This window comes from Benincasa hispida, chromosome 8, assembly GCF_009727055.1.
Source record: "Benincasa hispida cultivar B227 chromosome 8, ASM972705v1, whole genome shotgun sequence".
NCBI lineage: Eukaryota > Viridiplantae > Streptophyta > Magnoliopsida > Cucurbitales > Cucurbitaceae > Benincasa > Benincasa hispida.
The window spans coordinates 53,071,987-53,085,004 of record NC_052356.1 but is presented as its reverse complement, the minus strand read 5'-3'; the positions used below and the strand labels follow the sequence as shown (position 1 = coordinate 53,085,004).

The 13,018-nt window shown below is 31.8% G+C and overlaps 2 protein-coding genes across 2 annotated transcripts; both read left to right on the top strand.

Annotated features, from left to right (window-relative positions):
• The first annotated feature begins 487 nt into the window (after positions 1-487).
• Positions 488-4,730, top strand: LOC120082591 (L-ascorbate oxidase homolog). Its single transcript, XM_039037833.1, has 8 exons — positions 488-1,105; positions 1,250-1,359; positions 2,490-2,760; positions 2,896-2,998; positions 3,112-3,457; positions 3,764-4,129; positions 4,222-4,300; positions 4,386-4,730. The coding sequence occupies exons 1-8, from the start codon at positions 965-967 to the stop codon at positions 4,596-4,598; spliced, it is 1,629 nt and encodes a 542-aa protein (XP_038893761.1). The 5' UTR covers positions 488-964; the 3' UTR covers positions 4,599-4,730.
• Positions 4,731-6,925: 2,195 nt separating this feature from the next.
• Positions 6,926-7,297, top strand: LOC120084125 (glycine-rich cell wall structural protein-like). Its single transcript, XM_039040024.1, has one exon. The coding sequence runs from the start codon at positions 6,926-6,928 to the stop codon at positions 7,295-7,297; it is 372 nt and encodes a 123-aa protein (XP_038895952.1).
• Positions 7,298-13,018: the final 5,721 nt, after the last annotated feature.

The window sequence follows — 13,018 nt, the reverse complement described above, 5'->3', positions numbered from 1 at the left end:
ATTACATAATGAAAATAACTGTATTTTTGTAGTTTATAAATAAATTTTATTTCGAATAGTTTTACTATATCGATCGTGAAGGACAAAAATGTTTTTTTAAGTATCTTTGAAACAAGCCACTAACCCAAATCTGCCTAACCAAAGTTTTTTGTTTTCTTTTCAAAGATGCACCAATCATTCACTTGAATTTTGTAACTAAAAGGGTGCAAAACTTTTACATTTTTTTCCTCACACAAGAATCTCTCCAAAGTCTTCCTGTGTCATCGGAGAGATTAACGCTGTCATTAAAAATAAGGACTTTACACTAATCATATGTACATTTGTACTTGCTTAGAACTTCAGATAGCATAGAGATTTTGGTACTGCACTTGAAAGAAAAAACCGTCGCGGCTTTTCAATATCTGAAGGTGCGGCGGCGGCGGCGGTGTCGAATTCCTCTTGACGGTGAGTTTTACTTTGGAATGGACGGTATATTGAGAGGAATCTTGCATTTAATAATCCAACCTGCACGTGAAAAGGGCAACCTTCGTAAATTCAGTCGGTCTTCATCAATCATCTCATCATAGACTTTCATTTTTCAACGCAATCACAACCATTCATTTCAATAAGGCCAGATTGACGGTGGATGATCAGAACAACCATCCTCCGCATTTCACTCCATCACCTACGGCTCTGAACTATAAAACTGACAACTCACAAGCCTTCCACACTGCCTTCTAGGTAAACATCCAAGACGGACTTCAGCTTATACAAAAGGCAAAGCACCACAAAACATAATTGTTGAGAGAGAGAGAGAGAGAGAGAGAGAGAGAGTTTAGTAGATTTAGAGAGAGAGAGAGAGAGAGAGAGAGAGAGAGAGAGAGAAAGACACCCTTTTGGTTTCTTTCTTTCTTTCTCAATCCCTTCTTCTTCTTCTAGATCTGTCACATTGTTCATTTCAGCTGATTTTAAGCTCCATATTGCAATGAGGGAAAACAGAGTACTCTGTTCTCTCATAATCTTGGTTCTTTTTGCTGTTAATGAGGTTAATGCTGATAACCCATATAGGTTTTTCACATGGAAAGTCACTTATGGCAATATCTATCCGCTTGGAGTTAAGCAACAGGTGCTTTGTTTCGTTTCATTTTTATGTATTTTTTTAGAAAGTGCTTGCTTTTTAAAGCTAAAAGTTAACATTTTTATCATTTTTTCCCTCAAACTTCATTGTTCTTTTTGGAGCTTATTGGCTGTTGTGGTGGACATTTGGCAGGGAATCTTGATTAATGGGCAGTTCCCAGGACCTCAGATTGATGCTGTTACTAATGATAACTTGATTATCAATGTGTACAACTATCTCAAGGAGCCGTTTCTCATTTCCTGGTAATACTACTAATTACGTTTATACTTTCTATTAGCATAATGGTATAAGGTTTTTCTGTTTGGTTCCTGGAAACTGCATGAAAGTTTGAAACCAGATAATAGGAGTTCAACGAACATTAATTTCCTCAGTTACTCAGCTAATGATGTGCATTTGCTCACACTTGAGTGTGGCAAATGTTGAATTGTTGCATTCAGTAACATAGGGAAATGTGCCAATAATTAGAAATTAGAGGGAAAAATGAAAACTTGGGAAAGTTTCTACTTTCACCTTTCATCCATTTCCTAGATCAGATCTAAGTAATGAAGCCAATAATTTGAAATGAGGGTTTTTTTTTCTTGTTTTGGGGGGGATGGTAAATCTTGTAAAGCAAACATCCTATTTAATCAAATGTCTGTCTCTTATTTTTGTTTGGTTGTAGTTTTTTAAAAATGTGTGTCATTAAAGCTGCCTTAAATGGTGCATATATTAGTCAATGACAATCTGACCTGTTGTAGTAATGGTCTAAGTCATAACTAATTTGTATGCCCCTCTTGGATCTTATTGATTCCTTATATTAACTTTCTGTGTGATTAAAATATTCTTTTCCATTAGCAGGCCTCTTATGGTAGACTTCAGTGTTCACATGCTAGATGTTTACATCTCTTATTTATTTATCGTTCATAAAAACTAAAAAGTTACCCCACATTTAACCACATTAAATGGCTAAAATAAAGAAAAGTTATTGTCTTTGAATCTTGGCCCTGCATAGGGTACAGATTTTGTTGATCTGAATTGCATTAACCTGATGGGTCCTTTGTAAGGTGAAGAAATCATTACATTTGTTCCATTTCTTGTACCTTCAAACTTTATGGCCTCTTCAACATAAGAACAGAATAAGCAAAAATAAGTTCGAAAACCGATTGTCCAAATACGTTTTTAGTAAAAAGAAACAAAAAATCAAAAAGTAGTTATGAAATTTAAACCCCATCTCCTAGAACTGATCTAAAATCCCTTTAAAAATTGAGATTTTGAATCTAATTGTGATTTGAGATGTTTCAAGATAAAATTCGTGGTAGATATTGTTTTAGGGTGAGATTTTAACCTTAAACTAGATTGAAATATGACCTTTCTTGTGGATTTAACTTTGCAGGAATGGGTTACAGCAGAGAAGGAACTCATGGCAAGATGGAGTTTATGGGACTACTTGTGCTATCCCTCCACTGAGGAACTTCACTTATACTCTACAGGCAAAGGACCAAATTGGCAGTTACTTCTACTTCCCATCAACAGCATTTCACAAAGCAGCTGGAGCCTTTGGAGGCATCAGAATTTGGAGCCGCCCCGGTATTCCCGTTCCTTTTGCTCCTCCTGCAGGCGACTTCACAGTGCTAGCTGGTGACTGGTTCAAGACCAATCATTATGTAAGCATTCTGTTCTTGAATCAAATTGTTCCATGAAAATTTGATGCCTGATTGATTTCTTTTTCTTTAGGCAATGATGTTACCATTTATCCTACTGAAAAATTCTGTTAAATCTGGTTTCTCATTCTTTCTTAGATTTTGAGGCAAGTCCTGGAAAGCGGTAAAAATCTTCCATCTCCAGACGGGCTTTTAATCAACGGTCGAGGGTGGAATGGTTATACATTCAATGTTGATCCAGGTGAACAACAATTTTGCAGCTAACACTGTTCATAATTCCACTGATGTGCACACAATGAGAACTTTTATTAGTTACCAAATAGTAAGTTTGTTAAGCTTAATATTTGTTTTCAGGGAAGACATATAGGTTCAGAATTTCAAATGTGGGTATTTCAGCTTCCATTAACTTCAGAATTCAGGGCCATGTGATGAAACTGGTGGAGGTAGAAGGATCTCACACTCTCCAGAACACATATTCCTCTCTTGACATCCATTTGGGGCAATCCTACTCTGTCTTGGTCACTGCCAATCAACCTCCTAAGGATTACTATGTCGTCGTTTCATCTCGATTCACCTCTCCGATCCTCACGACGACAGCTGTACTTCACTACAGCAATTCATGGCAGAAAGTTTCTGGTCCAGTTCCAGGTGGCCCGACCACTGAGATCGCTTGGTCTCTCCAGCAGGCTAGATCAATACGGTATTTCGTCAACTTCTTATTAGCATATCAATTGCTTGTTAGTCTAGTATTGTTTGAATAATTATGGATGAGTTATCTTCACTTTGGTAATATATATATATATATATATGGAAAACTTCAATGTCAGAAAGAAATATCTCATCTTTCTATCGAAATGGAGCAAAACTTGTGAAACACGGAAGTTGTCTATAAACATGTCCAGATTACTTGAGAAAGCAACAGTTACTTTGAAGTTAATTCTGTTTGCAATATTTTGTGTGGCTATACATTGCTTGTTAAAATATGGTTTCACTCTTCTGCAATCAGCTGGAATTTGACTGCAAGTGGACCTAGACCCAATCCGCAAGGCTCCTACCATTACGGACTAATCAAGACGAGCCGTACGATAATACTAGCGAACTCGGCTCCTGTTATTAATGGCAAGCAGAGGTTTGCTGTCAACAGTGTATCATTTGTTCAAGCAGACACTCCACTGAAACTGGCTGACTACTTCAAGATCCCTGGAGTTTTCAACCTCAATAGCATTCCCACCACTCCCACTTGGGGAAATGCCTACCTCCAGACCTCTGTCATGGGTTCTAATTTTCGAGAATACATCGAGATCGTGTTTCAAAATTGGGAAGACACCGTTCAGTCTTGGCATATCAATGGCTACTCTTTCTTCGTTGTTGGGTAAGGCTTCTTTGACTTCCTTTATCTATCTTCTCAATGAAACAAATGATCAGTTTCAGTCTCATTAACATGGAAGCTGGATTTGATCACAGGATGGATGGAGGCCAATGGACTCCTGCTAGTAGAGCTCGATACAATCTCAGAGACACGGTCGCCCGTTGCACAACTCAGGTAATGCTTGCTTAGAAACACACGAGATCTGTTTATATATGTGTCTCTAAACCTGACCTTTTGATGAACTTTTTATGAACTTCAGGTGTATCCAAAGGCATGGACAGCAATCTATATGGCACTTGATAATGTAGGAATGTGGAATGTGAGATCTGAGAGTTGGGCAAGGCAGTACTTGGGACAGCAGTTCTATCTCAGGGTTTATACCTCATCAACCTCTTTTAGAGATGAGTTGCCAATCCCCCGAAACGCTCTTGTTTGCGGCAAGGCCAGTGGTCGTCACACTAGACCACTTTAAGTTTCAAAATCTTACAATTTTTGTCACGAGTGGGTGACATGATTCTAAATGGCAAATGATTTAGCGGATATTAGATTAGTATTTCTTTTGAATATAACTTGTTCAAAAAGCTCAACTTGAGCTCGAGTCAAATTTATCATCCCTTACCTTTTCCTCTATTTAGTTTGCCTTCTATATAAAGGAGATTTACCCTCTTTTTGGAGCCAAGAAATTTCAAATAAAAATGGACATAAATTCATCTCTTCCATTTGAAATGAATAATAATAATAATAATAATAATCATGATGATAATGATAATGATAATGATAATATTTCTTTCCGTTTCAAAAAGGAAATGAATTCCTGTCTTTAACTTTCACATTGAAATTCAAAATTGAATAATTTTCCGCCAACTTAAATTTCTGCATTTATACTTGAGATCCAAAATTCCAAAAAGGCCCTTCGACTAAGCAATTATTGAATTACTAAAATATAACGTTACTGAAATTACATTATTATATAAAAATGTGCGGGGTGTTACATTCTTCCCTTCTCAAGGAACTTTCATCTTCGAAAGTTAAAACACTCCGGGTGTTACAAGACATGCGTGAACCGACAAGTTTACGTCCATATTATTATCATATTTGACGGTGTGCCTACAGGCCGCTAGACATGTGTGAGTTGATGGGTTCACGTTCATGTTATTATCATATTTGACGGTGTGCCTACGGATCGCTAGACATGCATATCAATGCAAGATAGTATGTGTTTTGATTTTCCTTTCATCATAAAAAACCGATGTAGCTGTATGAGCCATGAGCTATTTTTCTTTGCTCGTAGATGCATAGCCTGATCCCGGTAATGGGATCACTTACGGGACCTGTGATTGTGCCATATGGGACATGTAAATCGCTTTCGCTCAGTTTATGTTTTCAAGCTATTTAAAAGTTTTGATTTGAAACTCAATGTTGGTCAAAATTTTATTTGTTTAAGTTATTTTTTTTCTTCATTATTTTAGGGGTCTCAAACAAAGGTTTTACTTATTTGTTATTTATTTTGGAAAACTGTCTTTATTATTTTAATGAAATTTATTTTTCTCAATGGTCGAAATATTTTGAATGTAAATGTGTAGTTTTGAGTAACGACCCTTGTCAGAGTATTAAAAAAGGTCGGGTCATTACAATTAGAACCTCTATAATATCACTAGACACTATTAGATCTCTATAATAATACTATATGAGTTCTCAATGGTACCACTAGGTACTACATAGGACTTTTATTGTATCACGAGGCACTACTGGAACCTCCAATGGTATCACTCGACACTACTAGGATTTCAACGGTGTTACTACATGGGCCTTTCATGGTACTATTAGATACTACTACATAGGACTTCCATGATATCATTATCCTACTTTTAAGCTCTCTCATGGGTCCTCTGTAATTCTTTATAAGCTCTCTCGTAATTAAATTTGACCAATCCATTCGTATCGATCTCTTAAAGACATGGACCACTATTCATTAGTTAGATCTTTTATCTTTTGTCCTTCAACCTCCTATCGCTCTAGACTAGTGACATCGAGGAAAATGGACTCATAACACAAGTGTTTTTGGCTAATATATATTCTGAAAATGGCAAAATATGGGCCGAGAAAGGAGAGGGATTTCTTTATCCAAATGGATTAAAAAATAAGTATATAAAAATCGTTCTTAAACAAATAGAAAATTCTAATAATAAATCATCTTAAAACTCAAGATTATCTTCAACTGGAACAGAAAAATTACTGTTGTGGGTGGTGAGATCATGACCACAACCAAAATTCCATTCATCTACTAAAGGAGAAAAAAAAAGTAAAGCTTCCAACAACTCAATTTGAAGTTTTCATCTGCTCACCTAAAAGCCCATATAAATGCTATACCAAAAAGAGCTCAAACCAGTTTCATCTAATTTCTGAATATTGTTTCTAACAAATTAATGTGTCTAGAAGAATAATTTTAATGATGTAATTGCAAAATTGACGAGACACATCAAAAAAGTGCAAGCATATTAGTTCCTCAAGAATTATTTGCTCATCTTTTTCCCAAGAAAATCAATATAAAAAAGGAAAAATTATTGTTCATCAACAAGGAATGCATGGGAAGTCTCAACTAAAAGGCAAATTGGTATCTGTAAAAACTGCCCAGCCACGGATAATTGATGATATCTTGACATAAATTTTATGTCATCTATCCCATTTTTTTTTTTTTACCCTTTTTTCAGTTCATAAAGTTCTATAAATTCCAACATTCGAAACTCCCAATTCCCATAAAAAAAAATTATCACCCTTTTTCTATATTAAAAAAAAAAGATGGGTTCTTTGGCTTTCAAATTTCTCTGGCTGGTGGTTCTGTGTGCACTAATTTGGGCCTCAGAGCCCAGAAAACTCGTAATTACCAATGGAGGAGAGATTGAGAGTGAAAAGACACTGGCCTTCCAGTTCTTTCCTGGATTCGGCGGCGGACTCGGTGGCGGTGGAGGGTATGGTGGTGGTGGCGGCGGCGGGTTAGGTGGTGGTTCGGGCTTTGGCAGTGGAGGTGGAGGGGGTTTTGGGTCTGGCATTGGGGGACTAGGCAGTGGCGGTGGCGGAGGGTTTGGTGGAGGTGGAGGCGGTGGCGGTGGTATTTTAGGTGGCGGAGCTGGCGGAGGAGCTGGTGGTGGATTTGGAGGTGGACTGCCTTGAGTTAAAAAATTGTGTTGTTTCATCGGACATTTACTATTTGAGGGCATCATTGAGTGTGAAGTTAATTACTAGAGATTTGGTTAATTATGGTGTTTGTTTATGTTTGTTGTGTGTTTTCCCATTTATGTGATTTCATGTTATAAAGTTCAATGAATTTGGTTTTTATTATAATGTATGTCAATGAGCAAGATCTCTTTTTAATGTGTGGAGGGACATGTATATATGTTTAGCAATTATCAAATTGGTAATTTATAGCCCTTATAGGCATATTACAGTTCATTAGTTTATAAAACATTAACAAAATATGTAAATAAAAGGATAACTCATAAGTTTTAGCATTAAATATTTAAATTTGTGTTATATATTTTAAAAGTGTCCAATAAATTTTGCATAGATTTTTGACATATTTTGCATTTTTTCATCTATCTATAATGACCATTTACTTAGGATTTAAGTTATAAGAAACTTTGTGATTAATCAAGTTACGTATAAGCTCGTTCGAACATAAATATAGAAAAATTAACAAATCTATATGATATATGTAATTGATGTTTTTAAAGCTAATAGAGCTCTCTAACCATTTCAAAATTTTGTATCCATTAAGTTATTGAATATTAAAAGATAGTCCGATGTATAGGTTGAGAACTTAAGTAGACACAAATTTAAAGGTTTAATTATCTATCCCCATTAAATTTTGGTGACTTTAACACGCATAATGAAAATTTAGAAACTTATTAACACATAGATGAATGTTTAGGAATTAATTTCAAGTAGTAATTTCATCTAGATTAAATTTGAACTTTCAAGTTTTTTTTAATCTATTTGGTCCCTAAACTATCAAAATCATAAATTCAATCTCTAAATTTTGATATTGAAAAAAAAAAAAAAATTAACTATCTACTCTAGAGAAATTAGAAGTTTAGGATTCATAACATTTAAACTATATCTAATAGATCAATTCATCTTAAAAAAAATTAATTTGTTAAAAAGACTTATTAGACATAAAAGTGAAATTTCAAAGATATATATATTAAACACAAAATTGAAAAGTCTAGGGAATTATTAGACAATACTGAAAGTTTAGGCCCTATTTGACAACCATTTGATTTTTTATTTTTTGTTTTTGAAAATTAAGCCGACAATACTTCCACCTTCATATTTCTTCCTTTGTCACTAATGGTTTAAAAAATCAAGTCAAATTTTGAAAACTAAAAAAAAGTAATTTTTAAAAACTTGTTTATATTTTTAGAATTTGATTAAAAATTCAACCATTATATTTAAGAGGAATGTAAATCATTGTAAGCAATGGGAAGAAATAACTTTAATTAAAAAAAATAAAAAACAAAATGATTACCAAACGAGATTTTAGAAACTTATTAAATGACACAAACCTCATCATTTAAAATCTTAATTTTACAATTTAACCTTTTAACCTAAATAAAATTAGTAATAGGAGTTGGTACGCGTGTTTGGTAATCTTCACTAAATTGGCTCAATCTTAACATTCCACATTATTCCATATTATTTTACAAAGTTAATATAAATATCAAAAAGGATTTGAACTACTCTACAAAAAAAACTTGGAAGATTTAATATATTACTACAAAAATCTGCTAAAAAAGTCACGACGACCCCAACGAAGAGATAATATATTAGCACTAACTACAAAGCTAGAGAAATATTGTCAACACCTAATTGCATTAATCTTACTCTATTAATTAACATACAAATGAGAAATCTACTTGTATTAATTTTGAGTCAATCATATAAAGGTAATTATAAAAATTTTAGACTACATATTAAAGACCAAGTCAACTAGTGATGTGGCTCATGACTCAACATTCCTTTATCGACGTTGATCGTCTTTTGAAATACATAATCCAAAGAATCTTCCAGAAAAATGTCATTCCCTTTCTTTTATTTCTTTTCCAGTAATAGTATAACACATAGGCCTGAAATATTCTTTCGATTCAAATTTGTTATTCCTCATTCATTTGATAATTGTACATATAAACAATATAGTGATGGATCTCTTGATTAAGTTTGAGAGAAACAAATTCAATATACCATAGAGAAGATTTCTTCATATTATTCTTGCTCTTCTCTTCCTCTCTTTTATTATAATATTAAAATCTCATGTCGTTAAACGATATATAGATATTATAAGATATCATTATTTAATCAGGTTTAGAAGTTTATTTCTACAACTATATATAAAAAATATAATTATTGATCTATTCAGTCAGATGAAGGAATCAAATAGGCTTTCTTTTTCTTTTTCTTCTTTTTGATACCCAATAAATGATCTATTCAAACAAATTACAATGCCTTTTGAGTCTCATCCAATGCCATATATTTGCTTGGTCTTTGAAAATAAGGATATATATGTATATATATACATATATAATATAAAAAAAAAGGCATATCCAGAAGATAATCTTTTAAGAGAGAGTTGCCTAAGTGGGAGTAGTTCATGCTCCATTGATGAAAAGCAATGGAAGCTTGTTTTGAAGCTATCCGAAATCAAAGTCAAAAACAAAATTCTTTAGATCTATTTGATAATTAATCATGATTTGATTTTTAGTTGTCTGAGTTTCGTAATTGTATACTAATCTTTTACTATGTTTTTCACTTCTCTTAAAGAAATATATGAATTCTTAATTAGATGCTATAAAAAAGATAAGCTTTTAAAATGAATACTAAACAATATTGATTCGAAGATAAAAAATATTTTTAAGTATAGTTTTAAAAAATAAAAATCTAGAAAAAGGAAAAAAAATTAAATGGTCCTCAAACAGCTTATTTTCTATTTATAATTTTAAAGAAAGTCATGCAATAATATACACATTAATAGATTACATTTTAGGTATGTGTTGGAGAGCACTATAGTTTATACTTTCAAGTAATGCAGCCAAAATTTGATAAAAGAAAGATTTTATATAATTTTCAAAGTCTCTTCATTGATGATTGACCTTACTTGATTGGGCTTCATGGTGAGAAGGTAGGGGAAAATATAGACCATTCATTTTTCCTTTTGGTGTTTTCTCTTTTTCTCCTTTTTATTTATTTTTTCTTTTATACACAGATTTCGTTGCTAATCTTTATTTGAGAAATTCTTATAAATAAAAAAATTCAAAAAATATTAAATTTCTGATCGATATTCTCATACTTTTATGAATTCAATATTGATGTAAAGATGAAACGTTCATTATATCGTTGAAAAATAAATATAATATAATAAAAATATCACCACTAATGTGAACATAATATTAACAACAAAAGTTTCATTTGTTAATTTAAATGTTTTAAATTTTAAATTTATATATTTTTCCAAAAATATCATCATATTTTTATAAAATCGATATTTTCATGAATATCAACTCCTAAAATCTTGCTGAAAATATTTTTCCAATATACGTAAATTAAAAGTAAATAATAACAAAATAAAAATATTAGTAAATAATTTTATCTCCTTTTGAAACTATAAACTTATTTACTCATAATTTGTGTTATTTGTTATCTATAGTGCAACATGATGATTAATTAACACAATGATAAACTTAGTAGGAGTCAAATTGATTTTTTTTTCAAATTAAAATTAGTTTTGCCATTTTTTTTTCCAAATACTGCCCCCATGAATTTATTATTGGTTAGGAGTGATAAAGTCTCACGTTGAATATGAAAAAGAATGATCATGGATATATAAGTGTGGACAATTATCTTCATTGGCATGACATTTTTTTGGATGGTTCCAAAGCAAAATCATAAAAATTTATACCTAAAGTAGACAATATCATATGTCCTTGTGGAGATACGTGAAGGTTGGTTGTCCTTATCATTATTATGAGACAAGTGACATACTATAGGCCTAAGGAATTGAAGCCACCCCTACGCAACCATATGTAGGTGAAGCTCGGAATTGTTATGCTCGAGCCAAGGAGGATGTCAAGCTAATCAACTCACAATGAGTGGATCCGTAGAACAATAATATAATAGGAGAAACACCCACTCCTTGAAGAATACGTAATTTAAAATTGCTTGAGCTCAACACCACTTTAGATTAATACTAACTTAAGCGTTAAAGTGTGTTGGATAAAGTATCAACCCGGTGCCTATTTTTACTTATTTTTCATTCCAACAAAAAAAGAGAGAAGAAAAAATAAATGCAACAAAATGCATGAGCTATGTTACAAGTATGGCCAGTTCGTTGTTTCACGTGGCCAAAGAAATATTCAATTTGCATATAAATAAAAATAATCCATTTTGATTAAAAAAAATGTAAAGTAGAATGACAGACTGGACTTTATTATAAAACTTTATTATAAAATAAATCACATGGGGGTTCTTGTATTAGACTTGAAGCTCCGATTATGGGTGACAATTTTCTTCTATCTTTCTTCTTTTTTTCCTTCTCTACACTGATTTGTTATGAAGATGCTGTCACCTACTCCACCATATCTTATAAATTTAAATTATTTAATAATCTGTCCATTAATTATTTGCTTTAAAAGCATTTAGCGATCGAAATGACACTTGTCTTATCAAAAACTGAAGTTTAAATATTTTACTCACTTGAACAATAATTTTGTGTAATTTCTTACAAACCTCGAATTAAAAATGAACGTTTCTATCACATGGTAGAATATATATTCAAAAGAAAATTAACCTTTTTTTTTTTGGTACATGTAAGAATTCAAATTTCTGAGTTACACTCATGATTAAAAATTTTCACGATAATGTCAAGAAAATAAGTTATATATATATATATATATATATATATAATTTATTAATTTTAAATTGAAATTTAACACTAAAATACGATAGGATAGTAATGAATTTGTCCAACATGAGCCTAACTTGACTGATATAATGTATATATTCTCTATATTGTTGTACTAAAAAATAGTAGTGATGGCCTTGTGTTAGTATATGTTTCTAGGTCTCTTTCGTTTATTTATATTTTTGTTTCTTTAACGTAAAAAGTATGTATTTGATATAAAATATTTCATATTTTAAGTTTTCTCTTAAACAAAAAAGATTGTAATCTATAATTTTATGTAACAAAGTTTTTTTTTTTTTTTTTTTTTTTTTTTTTTTTTTTTTTAATTATGGTTTATAAGATTATTGTCAATACCATACTTGCTTTGTTCTAAATTGGGTAAGTGCAAGGATCAAACAACCATAAAAAAAATATAAATATATGTACACATAATTAGGTGCATTTTAGACTATATTCTATTTTTTTTTTTTTTTTTTCATTTCATTTAACTTTGTCGGATCATAGTTTATCACCTATCAAACTCTTTTTAATTTTTTTAATTAAAAAAATTAACACATAATTAGAGTGTATATACATAGAAAGATGACTTATTAGGAGATAAAAGGTAAGTTTTATCCACTTGCTACTAATCAAAATATAGTTTAACAAATGCTCTTCAAATACTTACACTCTCATAAATTTCAAGATATGGATTGCTTTCATTGGGATATAACTTTATTACATTCTTTATTGAAGCTGAACGAGCAATATTTTCTTATACTCAATTAATTAACAAGTAAATTTGACTATCTCAACTAACTTTATAAGTAAATTCCACTGTATCTTTTAAAGCACTTCTAGAAATTAGAACAACCTATATTAGAGGAAATATGTAAGAACGTACGTAGAACTTTATGTGTGGATGAGTAATTGTTCTATTTTCCTCACATTTCTTTTCGAGG

Excerpts from the sequence above, each read along its gene's own strand:
- LOC120082591 (XM_039037833.1), top strand. The coding sequence starts at position 965 with ATGAGGGAAAACAGAGTACTCTGTTCTCTCATAATCTTGGTTCTTTTT. Across the intron at positions 1,360-2,489 it reads GAGCCGTTTCTCATTTCCTG|GAATGGGTTACAGCAGAGAA; the intron begins GTAATACTACTA and ends TTAACTTTGCAG. Across the intron at positions 4,130-4,221 it reads TACTCTTTCTTCGTTGTTGG|GATGGATGGAGGCCAATGGA; the intron begins GTAAGGCTTCTT and ends ATTTGATCACAG.
- LOC120084125 (XM_039040024.1), top strand. The coding sequence starts at position 6,926 with ATGGGTTCTTTGGCTTTCAAATTTCTCTGGCTGGTGGTTCTGTGTGCA.